Source organism: Trichoderma asperellum, chromosome 2 (genome assembly GCF_020647865.1).
Source record: "Trichoderma asperellum chromosome 2, complete sequence".
Classification (NCBI taxonomy): Eukaryota; Fungi; Ascomycota; class Sordariomycetes; order Hypocreales; family Hypocreaceae; genus Trichoderma; species Trichoderma asperellum.
Window position 1 is genome coordinate 2,167,005 of NC_089416.1, and position 25,698 is coordinate 2,192,702.

At 49.4% G+C, this 25,698-nt stretch overlaps 9 protein-coding genes across 9 annotated transcripts; 5 read left to right on the top strand and 4 right to left on the bottom strand.

Moving 5' to 3' along the window:
* The first annotated feature begins 114 nt into the window (after positions 1-114).
* Positions 115-2,223, top strand: INT6 (eukaryotic translation initiation factor 3 subunit E). Its single transcript, XM_024899520.2, has 2 exons — positions 115-641; positions 731-2,223. The coding sequence occupies exons 1-2, from the start codon at positions 237-239 to the stop codon at positions 1,643-1,645; spliced, it is 1,320 nt and encodes a 439-aa protein (XP_024764158.1). The 5' UTR covers positions 115-236; the 3' UTR covers positions 1,646-2,223.
* On the bottom strand, positions 2,185-8,625 carry TrAFT101_003032 (uncharacterized protein). Its single transcript, XM_024905013.2, has 3 exons — positions 5,545-8,625; positions 5,022-5,482; positions 2,185-4,967 (listed from the first exon to the last, which is right to left on the bottom strand). The coding sequence occupies exons 1-3, from the start codon at positions 8,381-8,383 to the stop codon at positions 2,394-2,396; spliced, it is 5,874 nt and encodes a 1,957-aa protein (XP_024764159.1). The 5' UTR covers positions 8,384-8,625; the 3' UTR covers positions 2,185-2,393.
* A 215-nt stretch (positions 8,626-8,840) lies between these two features.
* Positions 8,841-13,508, top strand: TrAFT101_003033 (uncharacterized protein). The gene is made up of 5 exons (XM_024910919.2): positions 8,841-9,538; positions 9,595-9,621; positions 9,677-10,638; positions 10,709-12,482; positions 12,553-13,508. Exons 1-5 carry the CDS (start codon positions 8,975-8,977, stop codon positions 13,300-13,302), a joined length of 4,077 nt encoding a protein of 1,358 aa, XP_024764160.2. The 5' UTR covers positions 8,841-8,974; the 3' UTR covers positions 13,303-13,508.
* A 202-nt stretch (positions 13,509-13,710) lies between these two features.
* On the bottom strand, positions 13,711-14,501 carry TrAFT101_003034 (uncharacterized protein; the record flags this gene model as incomplete). Its single annotated transcript, XM_066126767.1, has 3 exons — positions 13,711-14,252; positions 14,304-14,363; positions 14,429-14,501. 3 exons carry the CDS (start codon positions 14,499-14,501, stop codon positions 13,711-13,713), a joined length of 675 nt encoding a protein of 224 aa, XP_065982874.1.
* Positions 14,502-16,454: 1,953 nt separating this feature from the next.
* Positions 16,455-16,829, top strand: TrAFT101_003035 (uncharacterized protein; the record flags this gene model as incomplete). The annotated part of the gene is made up of 2 exons (XM_066126768.1): positions 16,455-16,457; positions 16,524-16,829. 2 exons carry the CDS (start codon positions 16,455-16,457, stop codon positions 16,827-16,829), a joined length of 309 nt encoding a protein of 102 aa, XP_065982875.1.
* Positions 16,830-17,218: 389 nt separating this feature from the next.
* Positions 17,219-18,349, top strand: TrAFT101_003036 (uncharacterized protein; the record flags this gene model as incomplete). Its single annotated transcript, XM_024905015.2, has 3 exons — positions 17,219-17,251; positions 17,385-17,713; positions 17,770-18,349. 3 exons carry the CDS (start codon positions 17,219-17,221, stop codon positions 18,347-18,349), a joined length of 942 nt encoding a protein of 313 aa, XP_024764161.2.
* A 592-nt stretch (positions 18,350-18,941) lies between these two features.
* On the bottom strand, positions 18,942-19,488 carry TrAFT101_003037 (uncharacterized protein; the record flags this gene model as incomplete). Its single annotated transcript, XM_024909533.1, has 2 exons — positions 18,942-19,171; positions 19,284-19,488. 2 exons carry the CDS (start codon positions 19,486-19,488, stop codon positions 18,942-18,944), a joined length of 435 nt encoding a protein of 144 aa, XP_024764162.1.
* Positions 19,489-20,112: 624 nt separating this feature from the next.
* On the bottom strand, positions 20,113-21,975 carry TrAFT101_003038 (uncharacterized protein; the record flags this gene model as incomplete). Its single annotated transcript, XM_024899293.1, has 1 exon — positions 20,113-21,975. One exon carries the CDS (start codon positions 21,973-21,975, stop codon positions 20,113-20,115), a length of 1,863 nt encoding a protein of 620 aa, XP_024764163.1.
* Positions 21,976-22,520: 545 nt separating this feature from the next.
* TrAFT101_003039 (uncharacterized protein) lies at positions 22,521-25,447 on the top strand. Its single transcript, XM_024899483.2, has 3 exons — positions 22,521-24,004; positions 24,069-24,617; positions 24,675-25,447. The coding sequence occupies exons 1-3, from the start codon at positions 23,497-23,499 to the stop codon at positions 25,223-25,225; spliced, it is 1,608 nt and encodes a 535-aa protein (XP_024764165.2). The 5' UTR covers positions 22,521-23,496; the 3' UTR covers positions 25,226-25,447.
* The last annotated feature ends 251 nt before the right edge of the window (positions 25,448-25,698 follow it).

Below are 25,698 nucleotides of genomic sequence, written 5' to 3' on the forward strand. Positions count from 1 at the left end.
CAAAATGTAGCTCTTCGCGGGAGGCGGCGGCAGAATGTCGGCTAAAAAGTTCAATCCCCCACAACCACTGCGTGTATTCGCGAAATTAACCAAAAATCTGCCCCTCCATTTTCGGCGACCTTTTCCCAGATTTAGCGACGAGTCCTCCTTTTTCAACGACAAAAAGGAACCATCTAGACGCCTTATTTCGCCGGGGAACGATTCTTTTCTCACTGCGAAACTTTCCTTTACCCACCATGGAGGATATTCTCAAGGCCCTGCCAGCCGATGGCGCGTCAATCATGGCCAACGTTGCGCCGCACCTGAGCCGTCACCTGCTCTTCCCGCTCATCCAGTTCGAGGGCGACCAGGCCGAGGAGAAGGGCGATGCCGAGCTGGCTAAGAAGATTTTGTCGGGCAAGATCAAGCTGCTGGAGGACACCAACATGACCGACTACGTGGCGACTCTGTACTGCGATCTCCACGGCGTGGCTGAGCCGCCCGCCGAGTACACCAAGAAGAGACAGGATGTGCTTACGCAGCTGGACAAGTACGAGAAGGAGACAGAGCAGATTGCGAACCTCTTGACCCAGGACGAGGTCGTCAATGGCTTGCGAAGCGATAAGGTTGCCAACTTGGAGTTTCTCAAGAACCAGCACGGAGTAGGTGCAATCCAAGGCAGAAGCAGACTCGGCTGGCTGCATACTTTTCTCGTCCTTGCTCAGCATCAGAAATGCTAAAAATTCAACAGGTTACCCTCGAAATGGTGAACGCTCTGTACGATTTTGGACAGTTCCAGTTCCGATGCGGTCAATATGGCCCTGCCGCCGATATGCTCTACCAATTCCGAGTTCTCTCAACCGATAACGACAAGGTTGCCGCTGCCACCTGGGGAAAGCTTGCGTCCGAAATTCTGTCCACAAACTGGGAGTCTGCCGTTGATGAGCTTAAGAACGTCCGAGAGGGCATCGATACCAGACTTTTCAACAACCCCCGAGCTCAGCTGGACCACCGGACCATGCTTATCCACTGGTCCCTCTTCCCTCTGTTCAACTTCGAGGGTGCCCGTGAGCCCATCCTGGATATGTTCTTCTCTGCCTCCTACATCAACACCATTCAGACCTCTTGCCCCTGGATTCTCCGGTACCTGATTGCTGCCGTTATCACCGGCCGCACACGTGCTCGCAACAGCTCTGTCCAGCAGAAGCAGCTCAAGGACATCGTTCGCTATGTGCGACAGGAGGCCTATGAGTATGCCGACCCCATCACCCAGTTCGTTAACGCCCTTTACATCGCCCATGACTTCGATGCTGCTCGTGAGGCCCTCCGCCTGTCAGAGGAAGTGTGCCGAAGCGACTTCTTCTTGGCTGCATCCACCGATGCGTTTGTCAACGCCGCCCGACACCTCATCTGCGAGAGCTATTGCAAGATCTTCAGCCGAATGAACATCAGGGATCTGAGCGCCAAGCTTGGCCTGAACCCTGATGACGGCGAGAAGTGGATCGTCAACCTGATTCGCGAGACCCGCCTGGATGCCAAGATTGACAGCCAGGATGGCACCGTCATCATGAACCACCCGCCCAACAACGTTTACCAGCAGGTCATTGAGAAGACCAAGGGTGGATTCTTCAGAACACAGGTCCTCAACGCTGCTGTTTCCAAATAAATACGGAAAGACTGCTAGCAGGTGTATTCGTAAGATATCAGAATAGCCAAAGGAACACTCATCTGAAAGTCGATCTTTGCCGAAGAGTTGGGGGGGAAGGGGTTTTAAAGAAGATGACGCTGGGCCTCATTTTTATAAACAGTCCCGATTTGGAAAAAGCGAGAAGGAATAACATTTAGGCACAACGCGGATATATGGGCTACTACAGACCAGAAAAAATAACCGGCGATTTTAGATGCAAAAAAAGACTACTCAAACATGGCTCTGGTTTGAAAAAGAGGGGATGGGCAATTTTAAAGACAAAAGAGCAAAAGAAACGGTAGACTGGCCCTGTTTTATTTATGTTCATATCTCTCTTTCTCTCTGGTGATGCGGTTTGCATTGCATGGCGTTTATTCGGATAAAACAGGGACAGGGAGGATGTCATCTTGAGAGGGAGAGGAGGAGAGAGGGCAAGGGATGTAATGAAATTTATTTTATTGTGCAAATGATGAAAAGAGATTTGAATCCACGTCGCCCTTTTTTGTCTTCTATTTGACCTGAAGACGGGTTTTTTATTTTATTTTGATGCATGTTTCATTATGGCTCTTTTGCTACTAACTCTATATCTATCTATATGATATTCCAGTATTTTTTTTTTTTTTTTTTTTTTTTTTTTTTTTTTTTTCGTAACGCTTATCATAATTCGTGATATAGTAACTGAGACAGTCCTGACAAAATAGCCCTTTCTTTTTCATATACCGCATACTTATTGCTCATGCTGTCGGGCCGCCATCCATACTTTCCCCTTTAGAGTCTCAATGGCACTCTCTCTCATCCACCAGACGCCCTCTGATTTTTCATCCTCCTTCTCTTCAGGCTCTGGAGTAGCACCATCCCTCGGCCCACGCTTTGGGGTAGCAGGCTTGATGGTAGCTTGGCTATCCGAAATTGCTGCTGACGAGGCTTGGCGGAGATTATCTCGAGCATCACCCCATTCGAATAACAGTCTTGCACCTTCAAGGCGCTCTCTATCACCACCTTCCATGATACCTCGCTCCATCTCGAGCCTCGCGTCGACGGCTGTTCCAATATCACCCAGTTCTTCATCACCGGTATCCAGCAGGGCGGCTTTCTCAGCGTAGCTTAAGTCCTGCAAAGCACCTAAGTTAAGCACCCATTCTAGCGGGTTATCGCCATTTCCATCTTCGCCGAGTGCTCTAAGTGTAGAAGCGAATGTGCCTTCGCGCGGTGGTCTCCTGCGGAGATAGAGCGTTTGCGTCTGCGCAAAGGATTCTCTGAGCTCTTCATTGGAGAAGTCGAGCTCGACATCCCAGAATTGCGGGCCACCGGCTGTGGTTACGCTGGAGATCTGATCGAGAGGGGGGAGAAGGCATGGCGTGGTTCTGCGCAGCACTGCTTCCATGGAAGCGCTACCTTGCATTTTGATATGCACAGGTACGGATACTGGTTGTCCTGTGACGGCATCTTTGGCGACAAGGCAACGCTGCTCAGCGGCAAGGACCCAGAAGTGCCTAAACGCCTGAAGGTGCGATCGATTGTCCATAACATTCACCGGGAAAATTGGGTAAAACGCCACCAGTAAGGCTGCTATTGCTTTATTGCTTGAACCAAAGGTAGCTGTTCCACAGCCCAGGAACAATGCTCCGATGGCTAGATGAGCTGCAAGATGTGAACCGTAGGGTGTATCGGGATCATCCCTGCCATGTAAAGCTCGAAGTCGACGGAGGACAGCAATGTCGCCTGTGCCAGCCATAACGATAGAGCAAGAGACTGCGAGAATATCTTGGCACATTCGGGCGTTCGTCCTGGCAAGCTCTTCGTCATAGAGCGGGGCTGCATCTGGATGCATTCTCGGAGTTGCTGGAAGTCCAGTGATGCGCATGAACTGATCCAAATAATGCAATAGTAAATCTCGAACCTTGGGAGAGGCACTTCCAGAGAAACGCAGAGAAATAGAGAAGCAGAGACCCGTCAAAATGCTGAAGAAGGGCAAGTCAGAAGATCTCAATTTGGAGGTGTTGCTTAATTTATGGCGTGAGCGGTAGGGAGCAGGAAGACTTCTTTGAATCCAGTCAAATGTTGGTTCTATCTGGGACCAAAGAATAAGATTTCTCGTCATAGTTCGGAGAAGAAGAATGTCGGGGCGGACGTAGTCAAACTGAAGAACCGAGTCGGGAACATCAATCTTGCGCGCCACAATTTGATCCTCCGATTTCATAAAGATGAGTGCAATAGCCATGACTGCGCCAGCTGAGGCTCGATCCAAGACGTGTACGATCTCAACATTCTTAGTCGCAGTTGCATGCGTGATGAGTTTCTCCGTGAGCCGCATATCTTGTAAGCCCTTGAGGTCATTTCCCTTGCCAAGGTTGATGAAACCAAGTGCAAAGCCGGCCGCAAGGCGGTAGCATTCGCTTCTCAGCGGCTCCTCTTCATCCTCATCCTCAACGTGCTCAATCTCAGAGAGCATTATCTCGCTCATACGTCGATGTTGGCTGCCACAATACAAGAGACCAATTCCCATGATGCCAGATGTTTGAGTGAGAGGTGAAAGATTAAGTTCTGCAGCCCCTCGTGGAAGCATACGCGTAGCATGTACAGACAGGAGACGAGTTATGAGAGAGTCCATGGTACCCATATATGACGCGGCGAGGCCTAGCAGTAGACCAATGGAAGTCATGGTATGCTTTGGTGTGAGGTACTTGAAAGCTACCCACTTTGCGACATCCTTGAGGTGTCCATTTAGCCCCAGGGCTAAAAGAAATCCAGCGTGGCGATTGCTGAGGTCCTGTCCCGGTTTATTGTATAAGATCCACGAAGTATCAATGCCCTTTGCTTGTGGGGAAATTGCCAACCCTGCTGCAACTCCCTGATGGAAAAACCCCCAGCACACTTTCTCTTCTGTGAATAGCGCTTTATCAACCCCTACAGTGACATTGTTTGGCTTCACAATGCAGTTCAGGTTGAATCCGCCAATATGAAATTTTTGAGTGATGAGAGGAAAGCGCAAACTGTAGTAAAGCAGTCCTCTTCCCGCTGGAATAGCCAGAGTTCCGGTGGCGATCCTGGACACTAGCTCTTTTTGCTTTTCCAGATACTCACTATCAGGCAAGGTCGGATCTTGAGGTAGACTCACAATCCTCGGCTTGTGAGTAGCAAGCAAGTCTCGAGCTTCTTGAAGGCGACGGTCATCCTTGAAAAGTGCTCGGATAATTGATTGGCGTTCAGTTCCTTCACCTTCATCGTAACCCTGGCTATTAGTTTGTTCGACACTTTCACAGAGCAATTTGTATTCCCAGCTTGCAGTATGCGTGGGTGTCTAGGCGCCTTATTAGTATTCACTTTGAAGTATTGGGTTATGATAGATGCTCACCAAGATATTCGACATGGCCGGGCGAGGGCGTTTGCTGGGGGTGAGAATTAGACTAATATCGGTTCTCTTTACCAATTCTAGCATCTCATCCGACCACGAAGAGGGAGGGTGGGGTTGACAGAGCGCTATGGCATCTTGAAGAGGGATCAAAACAGCTTCTGGGAGAGTTCCGAGGACATGATTCGTTAGGCCGCAGTCTTTCATCGCTTCCACCATTTGCACTGCTGTAGCGTTGGGCTTTACAAGACTGAAGAAACGCCTGAACATCAGGGTTCGGGGAAGGATAGAGTCCCAGCGGCTATCAATCATGTTGTCCGGCTCGGATAATTGTGTTGCAGCATAGAATATATCTGCTGGAATGACATAGTGTTGGCCGCGAAGACCTATAAAACAGGATTGAATCCATTCTAGTATATCTGGTCTATCCGGCGGTTCAGGAATTGGAGATTTCAGGCGCAGTTCTTGACGGTTAAGCTTATTAGTTTACCAATTTAGCTAACAAGAGAAAAAAATGAAATCGTACCTTGGTCATGACGTGGATCAATGTCCTCTTGTATCCCTAGCTCATAAAAGGATAAAAATGTATGCCATTTCAACCATCTTGCAACCTGACACAAGATAACCCGGAAATCAGCCCGCCCAGAGGATTGGTACTCGGCAGACATGATATTGAGCTTCTGTTCTTCTGATAGTAGGTGAAGGGCCATGAATATATCCACTGCGACTCTGCGCTTGTATTCAGGGTTTCTGCCTATGGAAGTTGGGAGGTATCCAGAAGGGCCTAAAGCAGTTATCCCGAATGGTGAGCTCATGTACTCTTTAGCAAGAGTAATATGCCTGGAAATGAACTTTGCGCTGAGACCTTGAGCACCACTTTGAGATGAGGCATCTTCCGCATCATCTTCAAGTACCCATTGCCATCCGTGATTAATCATCCATGTCGGACAACCAAGAGAGTTCACGGTCTCGCCCCTTTCTAGAGCTTTCCAATCATCAGAGTCCCGAATGGATGCGAACGAGCCAGAAGGAAGCCTCCGCTTCCGAACTGGGAGTCTCTCTGAGGGGGGATTCCGAAGTTCTTGCCTGTCTAAATTTAGGAACAATGCTAGGAGTAAAGTAGTTAATGCAGACCATTCTACATTGACGCCAGCTTTGCCTTGGCTATAGAGCCACTGCATGGTGTGAAGCCATCCCGTATGGATACGCTCTCCTAGTGAATCTGTCAAGACGCTTCTGCAGACATTAAGAATATCAGACACCGGCCTGCTAGACGGCCGCAGCTGGATTTTCAACTGATGCAGGCGCCCTTGGGTGTCAACAACGTCAACAACTCCCCGATGTCTAGGGTGGCAGACGCCGACAATGCTACCATTGGTGAGATCTATGATTTCACTCTTTCGCTGCCTTACATCTCTGTCAACTGCTCTCCCGCGGAATTGTAAACTTTTTGTATCATCGACAAAAAGGAGAGAGATTGAGAGTTTGGTCATGTCGCTCCATGGTGCCTGAGCACTCAGCTCATGTCGGCCATCCATAGATTCAGATAGAACAAGGATGGCAGATTGATTTCCATCCACAATTTTGCATGAGTCGACGACATTCTGCGCCCTCTTGAAATCACCTGGCAAGATAGTGACTGTGGTGTGCGGTGACTCCCCTCTCTCAGCGTTTACCGGAGCGTCTAGCTTTTGGTGCAGCTTAAGAGGAAAGGTAACCATCTGAAGGCGCTTCTCTGCAATTTCTTGGATACCTATAAGCAACTGGCCCGTTTGGTAATCATTCGTAGCGAATGGAGGAGCCGCAAGGATGAAAACTTTGGGCTGGTTTCGAGTTGCGCTACCAGAAGTTGAATAATGAACGTTTGAGCTATCTATCGGAAGGATGTGAATTTTGCTAAAGAGCATTTCGTGTTGGAGTCCATCAAATTCGCGATCATCAAGCCGTATGTTGTAAGCACGATCATCTAAACCACCATCTAACGGAGCTTCCAGCAAACTGCCAAGGCTATGATGACCTTGGTGGATGAAAGAGGCGCTAGAACGACCGTGATGACCAAGAGAATCATGTCGTTTTGAAGAAGCGCTGCCGAGAATTGAAGATTGGTCAGGGAATATTATCCTATCGTAAGAGGCAGAGAGGTCTGCGCGAGCCAGCATTGAACTCAGCCTACGTGAGCTCCTCCGCCCAACTCCAGAGCTTTCCATATCCTGCCTCTCTAGTGATGATACCAGGTCCAATGGTTTTTCGACCTTTTCGCTCTTCCGTGGCCGTTTCCCAGGAAGCGGCGCTCCAAAGCTATCTCGATGATTTGCTTGCACAGGGGTTGATGTACCACTGGCGAAACCCGGCTGCATAGAGCTCCGTCGTCGCGATGCCTTTGTGCTAGAAGGCCTGTGGCGTTTTATGAAATGATCTTGATGATCTAGATAGGTCAGCCTCCAGATGGTGTAAGCATTGGCCTCGCGATTGATGGTGACTCCCAATATCAGAGACTCGTGTGGATGCTCGGGGGAAGTGCCGGGGATGACAACTTTCTCAATATGGAGTATTTCCTCGCAAGGATCAAGGAAGCCATGTCTCTTTGAAGATTTATTTCTACTTCTTCTTTTCGAGGATAGTCTTTCGGAATCCGTTACCACAAGCCCAATATCCAACAATGGATCACTTAGGGCTACAAGTCGAGGCCAATGAGACTCGGGTTGTTCCAATGGCGCGTCCCACATGTTTTCCAGTGTCATATTCAATCCCACTGGCAGAGACTTGGGGTTTCCAAGACTCTCCATGGAGAAAGCGGTCTGTTGGGAGCCGTGTAATGCAGTCAACTGAGACGACACGAAAGAGTTGGGCGGGACTCGAGGAAACTTTAAGGAAATTGGCGCCAGGTTCTCGGTCTTTTGCTTCGTCTGGATGAGGACTCCAACGGGGGCAGCACATGCTGATTCTACTTCGAACGGCATGTGGACTACGTGACTTGTCCCCGACAACATGTAGATATGAGCCTGGGTCTTGAGAAAGACCACCAAGCCTTTTTCGAGGGCCACGGGGCGGCGATCCCCAGCTCCAGAGGCCTTGCGGCCACTGCGCTCATCCTCAGACGCTGGAAAATAAGTGAGAAGAGCCTGCGTGATAGACTCCTTTTCAAGGTCGAACTTGAATGTTTTGCGGAAAAGCCCTCCACGGGACCACACGACACACTTATCAGTCGTAAGCAGTTCATCTTCTATCTGCACTCCATCTGTGTCATCAATGAAGATATCCCAGGCATAAGATGAGGCAGACGGGTCCTGAGGAAGCAGCTGTTCGTCAATGGCATGTCTGAGCCCTGCCGGTTGATGCAAGCCTAGAGATTGAACAGTCGCCATGTCGAGCAAGGATGAGCTCCATAAGCCCGTCCAGAAAAGCGTCGTGCTTCAATATTGCCGCCCACTTAGTGTTTGTTGGATCCCAGCCGAGGCATCATCTCCCATTCAGAAAGTCCCAGATAAATGCGTGGCAGACACAGGCAATCCTGCCAGGATAATTGCGTTTCTTTTCGTTGTTGATGAGGCATCTGGAAATACTGAAATATTCGCGTCGGCGCGTGGCTGGCGGTGCAGCATAGGGCGGCTAAGCTTTAGTGGGGTCAGCTGCGACTGGAGAGCATTCTACAGGGGACTTGGGCATTGCGGTAGCAGTACCAGTTAGCGGCCATAGCTGCCTCAGCTGGCACTAATGCACCTTCAAGGCATTGATACTGTAGCTCGTGACGTCGACGCCGAGCACAGCTCCCGTCAGGTACCAAAACTGCGGAGTACGAGGTACTACCTGCATAGCATCATCATCACCACCTACTTACTTTGTTTTTTGTTTCCACTCCGTCGAGCGGCGGCCGTGTGCTGCATGCTCTGATATTGAATTCGAGCCTTATCAGCGATCCTTTTAGTACCCAGAATGACACATGCGCAATCGGCATCATGACAGGACCGCCGCCCCAGCAGCTTGATGGGCAGCAATCGCAGCCAGAGCTATTTGATGCGCACAGCGTGAGCTCCACGCCAACTAATAAAACGGAAGATGAACACGGTGCGCAGGCGAATGCTCCTAGAGTATCGGAAGATGGAAAATCAGAAGGCGAAACGATTGGAGAGGCGGGAGAAAGTGCCGAAGGGCAGACGACTAAGGGAGATGGCGGTGACGAAGACGGCGAGCCAAGCAACGAGTTAGAGGGCAAAAATGTGGAGGTTACCGATGCCGACATCGACGCCGACAACAATAAAGAAGACAAAGAAGGTGAAGAGGAGGAAGAAGAAGACGAAGAGGAGGTAGAGGAAGGAGAAGAAGAGGAAGAAGAGGACGAGGACGAAGAAGAAGACGAGGATGATGATGAGGAGGAGGAGGAGGACGAGGACGAGGACGAGGAAGAGGAGGACGAGGACGAGGAACCGCTCCTGAAATCTGTTAAACTTACTCAACACCTCGGCGCGGTCTATCGCAACGGCGATGCGACCAGTGCTTGTCTCGTCGCAGGTGATAAGATGGTATGAGTCTTTGGATATTCGCATTTACACGAGCTATACTGATTGGACGATTATAGATTGTTGGCACGCATAATGGCAATATCGTAAGTAACAATGAGTCAGTGTTCTCAGCTCACACAATGCTAACTAACGACCTAGCACGTTATCCAACTGCCTGGCTTCAATACTTTACGTGTATACCATGCGCACTCGGCTTCCGTCACCGCCATATCGATATCCCCATATCCTCCTCCTCTTCCAGACGAGAGAGCCGAGGTGCTTCAGCGAACGCAAACCGGATTATCTGGACCACCTGCGAGGCCATCCGATACGTCTCCATCAGCGGCGTCGAAACGGCTGAGAGAGGCCCCCCAAGTACCCAGAACTCCTTCAAACGACATCCATATTGCTACATCATCCATGGATGGCAATGTTTGCGTCCAGTCTCTAATAGACATGAAAGATGTTCAGCTCCGAAATTTTGCTAGACCTGTGCAAGCAGTCGCTTTGTCACCGGAGTATAAGTCGGATCGTACATATCTATCTGGTGGACGAGCTGGGCAACTCATTCTTACTGTAAGAGGAGGCCCTGGTCGCAGTACCTCAACCACAGTCGGTACCGCAGCTGCTGTTGCATCTGACTGGCTTTCTACTATAGGAGTCAAGAATAGCGGTGGAAAAGACACAGTGTTGCATTCCGGGGAGGGAACTATCAACGCTATTAAATGGTCACTATCCGGGAAGTATGTCGCTTGGCTCAATGAGCATGGTATCAAGATTATGAGATCCAAGCTTCATCTCGATAGTACAGAAATTGAAGACGCCTGGAAGAGAATCGGCCATGTTGATAGGCCACACACCACCCAATGGGAAACTATGGCCGGAGTTTGGAAAGGTCGTGTTGAATGGATTGATGAGAAGTCGGTTGAAAGTGACGAGTCGGAGGTTAGTCCTCACGATCCAATCATTTCTTCATCTTCTTCGTCCGGCACAAAAAGTGTTGAAAGACTTCTTGTTGGCTGGGGAGGAACAATGTGGATCATTCACGTTCATCCGGGCGGGATAGGCTCTGGTAGGCACGCCGGTGAGAAGACCATTGCGCGCGCTGAAATCGCTAAGATGTAAGTGGCTCGTCCCCCTCATCATAGTTTGATAAATACGCCAGTTAGTATACTACTGACAGTCATCTAGCCTTCACATAGACTGTATCATCTCTGGAATTTCTCTATATTCTCAGAATCAACTGCTGGTATTAGCATTCTGCTCTCCAGAAGATGAAGATGATGCTGCAGAGGACGATACGTTTGGCCCATCTCACGCGCGGGATTCGCCCAAGAAGCACAAGTCCAAACATTCTACGTCCTCTGCGGAAAACGAGCAGCACCGTGGCCAACGGCAGCGCTTAAATGCCCTGCCTCCAGAACTGAGGCTAATTGATCTCAAATCTCAAGCTGAAGTAGATCGACACTCCCTCGCCATTAATCGTGTCGATAGGCTATCTGCTGCTGACTATCATATGTGTCTCCTCCCTGCTCAAAATGCTGCTTCAGTGGTTGCCTCAACGAGGGGGGCATTAGAAGCACTTGCCGGCATTGGATCGGAGATGTGGAATGTTGCGATTAACCCAAAATCTCTCTTCAGCTCAGGGGCCAGTATCCTTAGTAGAGAGAGCGAGGATGGCGCATCTGTTTCTAAAGCCGGAAGTATAGCAGGTACCATCCGGTCAAGCTATATCAAAGCTAGAGTGCCAACGGTACACCCCGCACTCTCCAAGCCAGGAGTAAAGATATTTATTCACAGTCCCTACGATAGCATATTGGCTACCAAACGAGATCTTTCTGATCACCTTACGTGGTTAGTAGAACGTGAGCAGTACCAGCAAGCATGGGAACTTCTTGACGAGAACCCTGAGATTTTGGCGGAGTCGCTCGATGGCGTCGTAGACCCAGCAGCCCCTGCTACACCGTCCAAATACCAAGCTGGGGCCGATGACTTTTTCGATGACGAATCTGTGGCAGACACTATCCAGAGGAATATGTATTCTGCTGTGGAAAAAGAGAAGAGAAGAGTTGGTGAGCTGTGGATTCGGGAAGTGATTGACGAGGGTGATTGGGAATTGGCCGGCCAAGTCTGTGGCAAGGTTCTCACAACTCCTGATCGCTGGGAAAAGTGGGTGTGGACTTTTGCAGGCGCCAATAAATTTGACGAAATTACCAAACACATGCCAACGAAACCGATGAAGCCACCGATACCGACGACCATATACGAGGTGCTTTTGGGACATTATATACAGAACAACAAGCCCCGGTTCCGAGAGTTACTAGATATCTGGTCAACCGATCTCTTCGATATACCTGCGATCACGACGACGCTTGAAAACCAACTCAAATATCGCGATGTTCGTGAGAATAGCGTTGAAGATGGCGAGAAGGGCAGAGATTGGAAAATTGTTGTAGAAAGCTTGGCTAAGCTTTACGAAGCTGGTGGTCGCCAGCGCGATGCACTGAAGTGCTATATCAGGCTTCAGGATGCAGACTCAGCGTTCCGCTTGATAGGCGATTTCCATCTCGCAGACGCTGTAGTAGACGATATTCCTGCATTCATCGGGCTACGAGTTTCCCCCGAAAGACTCAAACACATGACTGAACCTGATTTGGTTGCGGCAACCAGTGAAGCGATTACACTGCTTGTTGATGAGGCTCAGCACGGCCTCGTACGGCCAGAGGTAGTCGTGGAGCAGCTACAGGCAAGAAATCTTCAACTCTATCTATTCTTCTACCTGCGCGGATTGTGGAGAGGCCAAGGAATCGCGGAGCATACTGGCGAAAACCTCGAACGGCTAGTGATGGACAGCCAGTCTCTGGTGGACAACTTTGCGGATTTGGCAGTTCGTCTATTTGCTACGTTTGATAGGCCACTTCTTATGGAATTTTTGAAGACTTCGACTTCATACGGGTTTGAAAAGGTAAGATTGATTGAACCCCCCCTCCCCCTCTTTCCTGATAAGTGCTTACGCCTGTCGTACTCGCATTTAGGCCGTTCAAGAGTGTGAGCAATGTTCATACTATGACGAATTAGTGTATCTATATTCCAAAACGGGGCAAATGAAGCGCGCGCTGTATCTCATCATTGACCGATTAAACGATGTCAACAAAGCAATTGATTTCGCGAAAGAGCAGGACGATCCTGACTTGTGGGAAGATTTGCTCAACTACAGCATGGACAAACCTAGTTTCATCCGAGCTCTTCTGGAGCAGGTTGGCACAACTATAAATCCAATAACCTTGGTTCGGCGGATTCCCGAGGGTCTCGAGATCCAAGGTCTAAGAGAAGGGCTTATTCATATGATGAAGGAGCACGAGCTGCAGCACAGCATTAGCTGGGGCGTAGCGACGGTATTACGAAGTGAAGTCGCGACTGCCCAAAACGAGCTTCGGACAGGGCAGCGCAAGGGCATCAAGTTTGAAGTCTTGGCGGAAGAAGATGTTGATGAGAAGAAGGAAGAAAGCGAGGATACGGCACCAAAGCCTGGCCAGTGTGCAAAATGCCTCGAAACATTCACCGAATATGAGATGGAAGCTTTGATGGGGTTCGTGTGCGGACACGCATTCCATGTGAGCCATTTGCTTGAGATGCTGCACAATGGCAGGGAGGCCGATGTTGATCTTGGGCCTGGACCGGAGGAAGGAGGGCGATATTCAGTTGCGATGAAGGTTATGAAGGCGAGGCTGTTGAGAGACAGAGTGAGAGGGGGCTGTCCAATTTGCCACCCAGCTGAGGCGTAGAATTATATATGCGTATATTGGGCGTTATCGTTTTATATATCCTGGGATTTATTCATAGCCCATCACGACAGTATGGTAGATCTAATTAGTGTTCGATACATTTTAGTGCACCAGGATTGGAGCACAAGTAGTTGTTCCTCATATGTGGACGTCCATTTTATCTTATTGCCGTATGTACTTCTAGTGTACAAATGAAAGAATTAAAGCAATTTTATCCCTATTTGCCTATCACGTTGCGATGTCATGAAAATTTCCCAAACGTACAAATCAAATCCAGGTATTGACCTCTTAGCTTGCCCTAAATATTGACCTCGTCTCGAGGAGAGAGAGTCCACTGAAAGGAGACATGTAGATTCCAGAGCTACTAGAAGCTCCGGTAACCTTGTGCAGCACTAGTAGTATGGCTGATTAGATGAAATAAACGATGACCATGGCTGCAATTCCAAGGGCAACATTGGGGAGCAGCAACTCAAGGACCGCTCCGGCGCTGGTGCGATCCGGGGCAGAGGGAGCAGTCATGCTACCAGAGGGGCTGTCCTTGGGAGAGGTAGCAGTCGAATTGGTCTGCTGCTTACCCGTGGCAGAGCTCGAGGCAGAAAGAGTGCCACCGGTGGTAACGGCCGATCCAGTAGCAACACCAGAGCTAGTCTTGAGAGTTGGATTGCCAAGGCTGTCGGTGGTCGAAATGACAGTAGCAGCTATCTCTCCAGTGGCCTGAGAAGCATTAGGGGCAACTTCAGTCATGACTGTAGTTGGGGCAGGCTCGCCGGGGACAATTGTCTCCTCGACCACTGGGGTAGCGGACGCAGCCTGAATGGTCGACTCGATGGCAGGAGCAGAGTAACCGGCAGAAGACTCAGGGGCCACAGTAGTGGTGGCAGTGGCAAGAGAGACATGGCACTGAGTGCTCTCAATGACAGTGCAGTAGTTCATGGAGTACATGAGGACGCCTAGACAGGGTTAATGATTTGAGAAGTCCAGTCAGGGGAGGGGGGGCGAACCGTTGGAAGTGGTGGAACCGATCTGCTGAGGCTCAGCAGTAACAGTCGACTGGCAGTCCGCTGGGGGGAAGATAAGTCAAAGCTCCATAAATTGGAGATTTTTGCATTTGCAGGAAAATACTCACAGAAGGGAGTGGTGGCAAACGCGCCAGACACGAAGAGGCCTGCGAGAGCCATGGTCATCTTGGGTGCAGCCATTGCGGCAGCTTCGAGGCAATGGATGGTAATTGAGTTTAGGATAAGAACCGTATGGTATTGATAGTCTAAGGTAAATTGGTTAGCAATAGGAGAGGAGAAATATCATTATGATGGCTAGACAGGCTCTCAGTCGTTTAGCTGAGGGTTGGAGTTTGCGATATTGAGTAGGGAAGATCAACAAATTGATTGGAGGAAATGAAAAGTTATCATATCTTAGAGTGCAATGCAGCAGCTATAATGTGCTGGAGTAATTTCCATACCTTGAATATTGTGTGTAGCGTTTGGGTTCGCAGAGATGATTGTGTGGTGACTATGAGGAAGGAGAAGGAGGGAGGAGAAAGAAGGAGATGCAGAACGAGCGTAAATAGATGCAGCCCCACAATTTCTTCTGGCGATGGGATCAGTAAAACGCGTCTCTAAATTTGCTTTGTTTGCTTTCTCTTCTTCTATGTAAAACGCGGAAGTTGAAGGGGCAGTTTGGCCGTGACAGTGGTGGGCAGCTGGCAGCCAGAAGGCGCTCTGGATCAGGACCAAGGACTACTAGAGCTGGTTGTTGCCCAGGCGATTGAGTGCTACGGCGACCATATGAAGCATAATACTGAGCTTTGGAATCTGGTTGCAAACAAGTGAATCCGTCTTTTATTCTGGTTGGCAAGTTGCTTCATGGATGCTTGCGAAGGCGGGAAGAGGGGAGACAGGCTAGAGATAGTTGTCAATTTATGGAAAGATCAAATCGAGACACATTGATATTAGAAACGTAAAGCAGCGTGCGGACCAAAATAGCGAGCAAAATCCATTACATTTTTTTTTTCTGGCCTGCTACGTATTGTTTGCTATTTTGCTAGAGTGTGCTCTATGTCTACATGTTCACTTATGGCGGCCACCTCTTGTATACGCGAAACTACCGAGTACGTCACTTCTCTCGAGCATAGCACATGCTTCCATGCTAAATAATATATTAGATTCATCATTGTCTGTTTAAAAAGAGACAAGTAACGAGACGCCTTGTGTATCAACATTGGTTTGAACTATGAGAAGTCTCCAGTTGCAGTGAAAATGCAACGAGTGCGCAGGTACCCGAGCCGTGTCACCAACCGGCTGACACACAAACACCAATCCATCTCATCATCTCATCTTATTCAGACCAAAGTCTCTTTCTAGTAAAGAAGCCATCCATCTCAACGCCGTATTCCTAGGACAGCACTCTATTGGCGCCTCCTTTTCTTTCCCCTCCCGCTGTCCCTCTGTCCCTCTCCTCTATCCCACCCTCTCTCTTTTACGTGTATTTACGTATTTACCGTCAGGATTTACTCATCAATCTTGGGGTAAAAGGTACCAGGCAAAAGGGATAGGTTGCCTGCAGACCAGGAACAGCTGAGAAAAGCCAGGGCTCTTCCCCATTGGGAGACGCCGTGAACTAACTTCTGCCATCAGGTCGCGGACGCAATTAGTTGCCAACCTTGTTTCCCATTGATCAATGCATGGAGCAAAAAAAAAAAAAAAGAAAAAAATTTAAATAAATTAAAAAATTAAAAAAAAATTAAAACAAGCTTCCCTCCTGCCACCGACCGCGTACCATCGGCGGCTGATTTGTGCCGAGACGTGCCACCTCCATTTCGCCGGCCACCCAGAACGCTGCTGTGTCGGTGTATCTGCGGGCATTTGCCCGACTGATGCGTGAGATGGCCTTGAGCGTCGATACTTAAGCTAGCATCGACACTAAACCGCTTGACGCATGCCGGCAGTTTTGCTGCCACGGCTCCTCCTCCCCACACGCATCGCCGGGAAGGGAAGGCTGAATCAACTCCAGCTGCAGAGCAAACTTGCTTGATAGTCACCCGGGCAGCGGACGATCGCAAAGCCTCTCCCAAGCCCGTCATACCTCTGAGACATTGCCAATCTTCACGACAATTCGGGACAGCTTCGCCGATGGCTCTTCCACAAACGAACATCATGGTGAGATCAAGCAGCACACATCCCTGCTCTGCCGGGTAACGATGACGGCTCATGGCGGGGCCCCAGAATCAGAGAAAAGGCCCACGAACCGGCCATTGGCGCCACGAGCCTCCTAGACTGCTCTCCAACGTTCGACTTCCCATCCTTGCCAACGCCTCGGCACTTTTAGCTCCCAGCCTAGTCCTGCCTCAGCTTCGCATTCATTTGCCGGAGCTCTGGTGGAGCTCTCGAAGCTGCAATGCTAATGCTCGATTTGCTCCTCCACAATCTGCCAATCGTTTAACCGACCGTCCCAAAGCAGGGACATTCCTGCAAATCAAGCCCGTCACTACCATCGCCCCTCGACCGTGTCCCGAGAGTTCCGGCCTCTAGTCCGGGGTCGAGTCATACGATGCTCAATATGTACTGGAGCATCTCATCGGCGTTTGGGGAAGACTATTGTTGCTCTATATCCGGGTCCGCCAAACCATCCCAACGGGGTAATAACCTGTAGCCCAACGGAGCAACACAATGCATCCTAATACATCCCCCGCATGGGGTTTGGTTTGTGATGGCTGCATCGAGTACTGGAGTAGTCAATCCACTCTCTTCATAGCTAGTCAAGCTCTGCAACCTTGACACGTTTTTTACCCCAGAGGGCGTCACGAGAGGGGGGAAATGACCCATAGCAACTCGAATCAACATTCAAGCTATTCGGGGCAACGGAAATAGTTTAGAACCGACTAGACCGGTATGGGGGGAGCTCCAATGGAGCAGAAACAATGGACACGGCACGAGTTGCGTATATAAACGAGGTATGCTTGGTGCTCAACTCGGGAACGCCCTCTCCTACTCTCTATTCTTGCCTACCACGCCTCCCAACTGTTCCCCTTAAATAAGCATTGCCCTACTATAAGCCCTTAGCTGAGAAACTACCTTGTGAATAAGACTGAAAGACTCTTATCCAGAATGTCTGGTCCTGCTGTCGGCTCAGACCCCGTTAACGGGTATAACAAAGAGGCTGGGGTGCCGCCGCCAACCAACGGGCATCATGTTCAAACTCAGGGCCCTCCTGCTGGGATGTCTCAGTATCCGCAGTACCAATATACTCCGTTTGGCAACGCCCAAGACCCGAATCTTCAAGGCCAGCCTCATCAGGCCATGATCTCCCAGGTCTACCAGCCTACTTTGGGCAAAATTGGTAACCCAGGTCCTCTTGGCCTGATCGGCTTCGCCCTGACTACATTCGTTCTCGGGCTCTATCAATGTGGTGCTGGGTAAGTTTTTTGGAACTGTTCTTTTCTACTAGGCATATGCTAACACAGGAGAAAAGTCTTCCCAACTCCAACCCTTTGGGTACTGTTGGTCCTGACCAAGCCGTCTTTGGTGTCGCCGTATTCTTCGGGGGTATGGCCCAGTTTGTCGCTGGCGTCATGGAATTCGTGCTTGGCAATACTTTCGGTTGCACCCTCCACTGCTCATACGGGGCTTTCTGGCTTGCTTTTGCCATGTTCCTTGTCCCTACGTTGGGCATTCAGGCCGCATATAATGGAGACCAGCGTGCCTTTAGCTTTGCCGTCGGCATTTTCCTCATTATATGGTGCTTCCTCACCATCATCTTCTTCGTTGCAGCGCTCAAGACCAACTTCACAATCTTGATGGTGCTTGGCCTGCTCGCTCTTTCTTTCTTCTTTCTCAGCATCGCGCAGTTCGTCTCGACCGAGCACCTCACTGCCGCGGTTCGCTTGAACCGTGCTGGTGGAGCTTTCGCCGTCTTCTGTGCCATGTTTGCATTCTATGCTGGAGCTGCTGGTCTCATGCTTAAGGATACGACATTTGTCACCTTCCCGCTCGGAGAAATTCCATATCCCTCGGTCAGAAGGGAGAGGGCGGCGAAAGCGCACCAGGTTTAATCACCCAAAAAGCAAAAAAAATCAGGACGACTGGTTCGCCTCAGAGTATGCCATTGAACTATGCCGTTTACGGCATTGTTATAATAATTTTACGAGAGTGGATGATTGATTCTCTGGAGAATCAGAAAAACATATTGTGTTTTACTGGGATGGGTGTATGCTGAATGGGGATATTGATCCGACTTTATCTGTGGACTGGTTATGCCCTCGCTTTTGATACCCGCTTGCCTTGTTTCTGCCTTTGAGTCTTGGAAATTGTCAGTGATGGTAATGCCTAATGGCAGTGGGAGAGATATTGGAAATGAAATGGAAAAAGGCAAAAGAGAAAAAGAGAAAAAGAAAAAAAAAGTCGACACAGGCCAAGAACGAAAGGCTGTGTGAACCGATTATACCCTATGCATGATGTTCACTTATGATGATGCAGATAACTTTCATTTGATTTTAATTTACAATGAGACAATCTCATAACTCGCGCTTATTAATATCATGATAATGTTTGCTTCCATCTTCCATCCGTTACAATGAATGGTGTTGTGACATCGTACAATCTCATACAACCGTACTTAGTTTCCATTGTTTGTTTTGTCGTCCATTATTCAAACAAATTGCTCTGCATCTCCTCCAAATTTTCCTTGGCTTTGCCCTTTGTCTCCGCAGCAGCTCCCTTTGCTTTGCCCTTCATCTCCTGAGCCTTGCCTGCGGCGCGACCTTTCATCTCCTCTGCCTTGGCTCTGGCATGGGCCGCTTCACCTTCTACCTGGCTAGCGACACCGCTTCTGGAAAGGTCCTCGGCTGTTTCTTTGACTTTATGTGATGCGGCGGCTATGTGTTGAACGAAAAGGGGAGTTGGTTAGCCACAGTAAGATTGCAAGTAGTTGTGAAAGTTAAGATTTTGATAAAAAAAAGAAGAAAAGAAAAAAAGGGTATGTCATACTAGCAATGTTGATTCCATCCACGAGCTTGTCGCTCACAACTCTGTCAATGTGCTTGAGCTCATCCTTCACAGTCTCGGTGGCGGTCTTCTGAGCGGCTAGTGAGGTGGTAAACGTCCGCGACGTTCGAGCCGCAGCAATTCGTGATACAGGTGTCGCAAATGCGACGGTCCTGCTTGTGTTGATGGTGCGAGTGAGAAAAGACATTGTTGTTTTGCGTTTGTGTGGGTTGAAATAGGCTGTAAATCGTTCTTTCAACGTCGATAGTTAGAGAGAAGGAGGGGGGAAATGGTTTTGCTGAGAAGAGGAATGGGAAGAAAACTGTATTTTTAAAGTTGCCAGTAAAGCAAAGACCCTTTGTATAGTTTTGGAGACTCGAGGCACTGTGACGATTTGCTTTGCTTGGGTAGGTATTGATGCTTGGGGGGTGGCACTGGTCGTGATGTCATCGCCACAGCTGCCTCCACCTGAAGGGCAGCGCAATGATGACGCAGATGCGGTGTCTTTGTAACGTGTTTTACCCCAACTAGATTGGGGTTCTGATGTAAGAGAGCGCTTGTTATAATTGTTTTCCCCAGCTTTGGTCTTTGCTTGTTTTGCTTTACGATGGGGGGGTTTTTGTGGGGGTGGAATTGGCGATGGCTGTTTTGGCTGGAGTCGAGTGCATCATTGACACGGAAATTGTCTAAACGGCAATAACCCTGTTTACTGCGGAACGGAAAGTTTATCCAAGCCTGGCAATGGTAATGATGTTCCAGAAATTCTTTCATAATTGCTATGTAACAGTACATGTGCGTCCATCTCTTTACTGCTGATAGGAGAAGCCCCTTTTCATTGCCTGCCATGAAATCGTTCGATCCACAGCCTCATGGCACTCTCTGCCGTAGCGGGATCGATTCTTTCCGTGGGGCCGAGGCGCATCATCTTGCCAACTAGGTACATAAGCTTGCCTTGGGGATACTTCTGCTCGTCAGCAAACTCCTCAAGTACCTTGTCTTCGCCCTCGGCAGCCGATTCAGCAAGAGCATTGTACTCTTCCTTGGAAATCTCCTTGAACCAGAGATCGTTGGCATTGATGGCTTCCAGAATGCCTCCCTCAAGCTCCTTCAAATACACCGCAATAAGCAGCTCCTTTGCTACCTTGCCTGTGATGTCCTTGCGGTGAAGGTGATAGAGAAGCTGCGACAAGTCTTCTTCTGGCACCTGGGCGCACTCTCCTAACTGTGTAAAGGAAAGATCCCCTGACGCTAGTGGCCCGGCTTTGTATGTTGTCAGACGGCCAAGCTCGTGAAGGATCCAGTTAGCCGCCAGAGTCGAATATGAAGCGGCGTCGGGAAGCTCCGCAAGATCCGCGTCAGCTCGCAACTTACCCTCCAACAAAGCCAAGACGCGATAAAAGTACTGCACGCGCGACCCGTTGTCGAGTGTGATGAGAGAGAGAGCGTCCTTAGGTGTGAGGCCGTAGTGCATAACCAGCCTGTCAAGCTCTGTATCTGGCAGGACTGCAAGCGACTGCTGCAGGCTTTGCACAAGGTCATTCCCGATCACAAGCGGTGGCAAGTCAGGGTCGGGCATGTAACGATAATCAACTTCGCCCTCTTTACCACGCAAACGGCGGGTTTCTTTGGATCCAATTGTCCAGCCACGCGTTTCGCCAGCAATCACGTTGCCTGCCTCTAGTTCTCGAATCTGACGATCACGCTCGGCGATAATGGCATCTTCCACTGCCTTGATGGTGCTCAAATTCTTAATCTCGGTGCGGGTTCCAAGAGTTTTGCTGCCATCATCAGCCCTTCGAACAGATACGTTCACATCAGCTCTAAGACCGCCTGTCTCCATACCAGACACGCACGAATCCACAGTGTTGAGGAGAAGCTGGATTTTACGCACAAGCACAGCAGCCGTGCGTGGGTGATGCATCTCCGGCTCGGTGATTATCTCGATCAAGGGTACGCCAACACGGTTGAAATCTAGCCAGTGAACACTCCCCGTTTGCGCAAGAGTCTTGGCCGTGTCCTGCTCGAGCTGGACCTGCTTGATTCCAACAGTAACACTCTCCCCATCCTCCGCAGAGATGCCATCCCGAGCAAGTAGCGTGATGTGGCCCTTTTTAGCAAACGGTTCGTAGAATTGCGTAATCTGGTAGCCCGAGGGCTGGTCCCACCAAAAATAATGCTTCCTGTCAAACCGACTGACAGGCTGTATCTCGCAGTTAAGGGCTAGTGCTGCTCGAAGAGCCGGAATCAGCGTTTCCTTCTGAAACAAAGGCTGACTACCTGGCATTGCAACGTCAAAAAGCGCCACGTGGCTGTTTGGCTCATCATTGAACGAAGTCGTAGCTGGTGAAAACAGCTTGCGAGAGGTGTTCAGCTGAGCATGGATCTCAATACCGACGGTCAGTTCCCAGCCATCCACGGTCTGCGAGTCGCCTTTGGACTTCTTTTTGCCTTGCTTCTTTGCTTGCTTCGCTTGCTCTTTTAGTTGCTTCCGTAAGGGTACATGAGCTGGTTGTGGTACTCCTGTTGCGGCTGGCTTAGGCTGTGTATGTAAGTGCCGCAAAGCATACGGGTGGCGCAGTGATGGCCAGAGAGGTGCTGCCCGCGAAGATAATCGCCGGCCATTGATACATCCTCGGTGTGATAAATGGCCCTCAAGCAGATATCTGCTGAGTTCACCCGCAGATCTGCGGCTCATTCTGCCTTCAAGTCGGATGAAGGATACTGCGTCAAGACCAGTTTCAACCGCGTAGGTAGCTTTGGACAAGAGTGCACAATAACTAGAAGACAAGGCAAACCGGTCTCATTAAATGGCAAACAAGGCAAAATGCCGTTCGAGTCATAGACTGCAGTCTAGCTCGAGGGGTATATTGTCGTCGCCTGGCTAGCCAACCGGAGAATGATGTGAGCCCGATGTACTTCGTCGATTCCAAGCGTGCCGCAATTAGCGGAGTTTGCCTTGCCCTGTGCTTTGTGCGATGCCACGCTGGTCTCTTTTCCGAATGGACACGACGCGTTGCGGACGCCGAAACTGAGCGTGGCCACTGCAAAGATGTCGCTCTATCAAAAACCATGATCAGGTGGAGCTCGTGCAGTCGGATGTGGCATGCAGCGGTCATTTTGCGAGCCGGCCCGCTAGAAAACCCGACTGGTCAGGAATCCACTTGCAAGCATCAACCACGTCAATTCAATCAGTCACATCCAAGACGATATGCTTGACTTGATAAATACAGACTTGATCTTTTGATTTCTGTATCTATTGAATCTGATTATAAATCTGAGACTAAAAAAATGACGAAGAGAAAAAACATCACATATCCCCTCTTCTAAGCCACTGACAGCCTGTCACCCCACTCATTAGCCAGCGAATAGTCACCGAGAGCTCGCAGAGGTCCTGTTCCACAACGCAAGTGGTTTGCTTTATAAACTGAGCTTTTCTGCAGCAGAAGAGGCAAGGATTCCCTCATGGACGCCGATTGGGGTTGCGTCAGCCACAGAGGAGAAGCTGCTGGTCTCTCTCTCTCAAGGCTCTCTTCCAGGCCATGCGCCTTCTTGCCATACCGCCCCGATCTGAGGCAGCCAATCCTGGGCCGAGCTGACACAAGTGTGCGAATATCGTACGCATGATCGGGACTAGCAGGGCCGTTTGATGTCTATTTTTACAAAGCCTGGCCCCCAGCGCAAGGGAAATTTTCTTTCTGATTTCTTCTCTCTCGGTCTTGGTCGCCATCGCCGCACAAATCATGCCACCTCACGGTGATCGCATTAATACCTTTTTCAATCCAGTTAGTAGACAGGAGTTAGCTCTATAAGAGTACATTTAGCCGCCACTGTCCGATCCCGTTAGACAGCAAGGGGAATGCCTTTTGATAATCTTGTTCTCGCAAGAATTTCGCCTGTGTTCCCTTAATCCTCTAGACATCTTCAAGCGAGGACGGCTCGCAGGAACTGAGCATCGCTCACGTTGCCTGGGAAGTAATTAGTCGCAGCATGGCCTTTCAAGAAACACTAGTATCGGTATAATTTTCTCAATCTGGCCCTTTTAAATCAATCACAATACTATAGCACGCAGTTTGCGGCTGGGGATTAAGCCATTTGCTTGCACTGATTCCCCCGCCATCGCAAAACCAATTGCCACAGCTTTCAGCGACAGCGAAATTATCAACCGTATAAGTGACTGTACCACCAATCTCAAAACAAAAAAGAAGAAAAAATCAGCATGTCTGCTAAGGCAGAATCAGGGCCCCCAGATCCATCCAAGTTGGACAAAGAGAAGGGAATAGCTACGCACACTCGGCATGTCAGTATTGATGAGAATCTACACTCGGCTGGGCGTCTAAGAGCCTCTAGCTCACCCGTTACTGCATCACCATTACCAAGTAGGTGGCCTCCATCGGACTTCGCCTCGAAATACCCACCGGCTGATGAGGGGAAAGCGTCAGAAAATGTTTTTTCGCGCCAGTCTTCTCAGCCAGTTTCATCTACCAAAGCAAATAATCAGCCTCCAACTACACCTATAGAAGCATCATCATCAACACCGGCAAAGTTTAACAAGGATGGTGAATCATCGAATACACGTCTCGAAGGAGAAAACGAGGCAATTCATGTCAAAGAGAAGCCAAGAATTGATCACCACAGACGCTTAAGCTCGAAAAGCCACGCCAGCCCTAGGCAGTCATCTAATCATTTGGATTATTCTATGCAAAATCCTGAGGACCCAACTAGAAGTACATTATCCTAATGGCTTTTTATATTTCTCATCTTACAGGTAACGCTGACATTGTATATTAGTCCCAGGTCACCGTCATCCGTTCAATGGGAGACCCCCGATGCCCCCTGAAATGCCCAATTTCAACCCCATTAACACTCAAGGCCGACCACATCAACCTTTCCCAGGAAGTTTCTCCAACGGAGGATATGGCCCTCAAGGTATTCCATATCCTGCCCCCGATCCGCCACAGCCGGTTTTTCTTCCATCGCCCATGCAAACCTCATTCCCTCCGCAACATCCAATACCAAATTATCAAGCTCCCGGGCTACCACTCAGTGGCTATGAACTCTTGGTAGCGAGGTTGACGGGCAACATGGCGGGGAAGAAACTTGCACCTATATATCGACGATTCGAAGCTCTTCATCACCGACTACTGCTACACATGCAAGATGAGCTCATGGAGATGGAAGAACAGCTACGCAATCTTGATGCGGCAGATACGCAGCTCAGAAAGCACCATGGAGGGATACATCCAGCATCCCGGCGGATGGAAAGCAATAGCTCAACGGATGCAATTTGGAGAAGGAAAGATATCATAAAAAGTATTGCCGAAAAATTATACCAGTACAGTGTGTAATGCCTCGCTTGCATAACCAAAACCTGGACTACATCTAATGGCAAAATAGATCAAGTCATCACCTCATTCAACGCCACTCACGCCTTACCTGAACCAAGCCTTCAAGAAGTTCTCGCCTACCAATCTTACCTTAGAGAGTTCAATCCAATAGTAGAGGGCGAGTCTCAGTTTCTAGACTTCGCAGGCGATCTAGTCAATATAGGACGGCGCAAACGGCGGCCGAATAGCAATCCTCCAGACGAACCTGCCAGCCCGGTGTCTCGGTTCCCCGGCATGGTTGGATTTTCACCACCGCCCAGCAGTCAAATATCTAACGCCAGCAGTTCGGTCCATCCCGCTGAGAGCAATCCAAAGCTGGCTTTGAATCGTCTTGCTATAGCTCTGGCCATGATCGTGCTCGCCCCAGTGATCAGCTTCGCCGTAATCCCAGGTTTCGTCGGCCGTATGACAGTCGTCTTCCTAGTGGGTCTCGGGAGTGCTGCTGCGTTGTTTCAATCCGGACTGCTCAATTCTGTGGCAGAGGATCGAAGCATGATGGATTGGTTGCTTTGTGTAGGAGTTTATGGAGCGGTAATGGCTATAATTGCAGGTATTATTTAAGGAGGGGAAGACTGGGTTTGCTCTGGGATAATAGCTACTGGGAGTTGTATATGGAAAGGAACACTCGAGATTATGCTGGTACGGAAAATACTTCAGTTCCGTGGCAGCGGGAGATATAACTGATGACTGAATGAACAACCAACACGGCAAAAATAGATTTTGCTTGACATGCTGGCCAGCCTATAAGATCGAAACCAAAACGCAAAAAATACAGTGATGGACGAACGGGGAATCGAACCCCGGACCTTTCCCATGCGGTTATGCTACTCGAAGGTTGCATGATGCTAAGGGAAAATTATACCACTAAACCATCCGCCCATTTGCTGATAGAAGGTCAAGGCTGATTTGACTTGATGAAGTTTAGTAACGGAATTTAGTGGGACTAGCTCTCCGTTAGATCTTCAGCGCAATCCATACTAGCGAACATGAACTACAGAAATTCTTTCAGTTCTTTTTGAATGTGTTGGGTATGA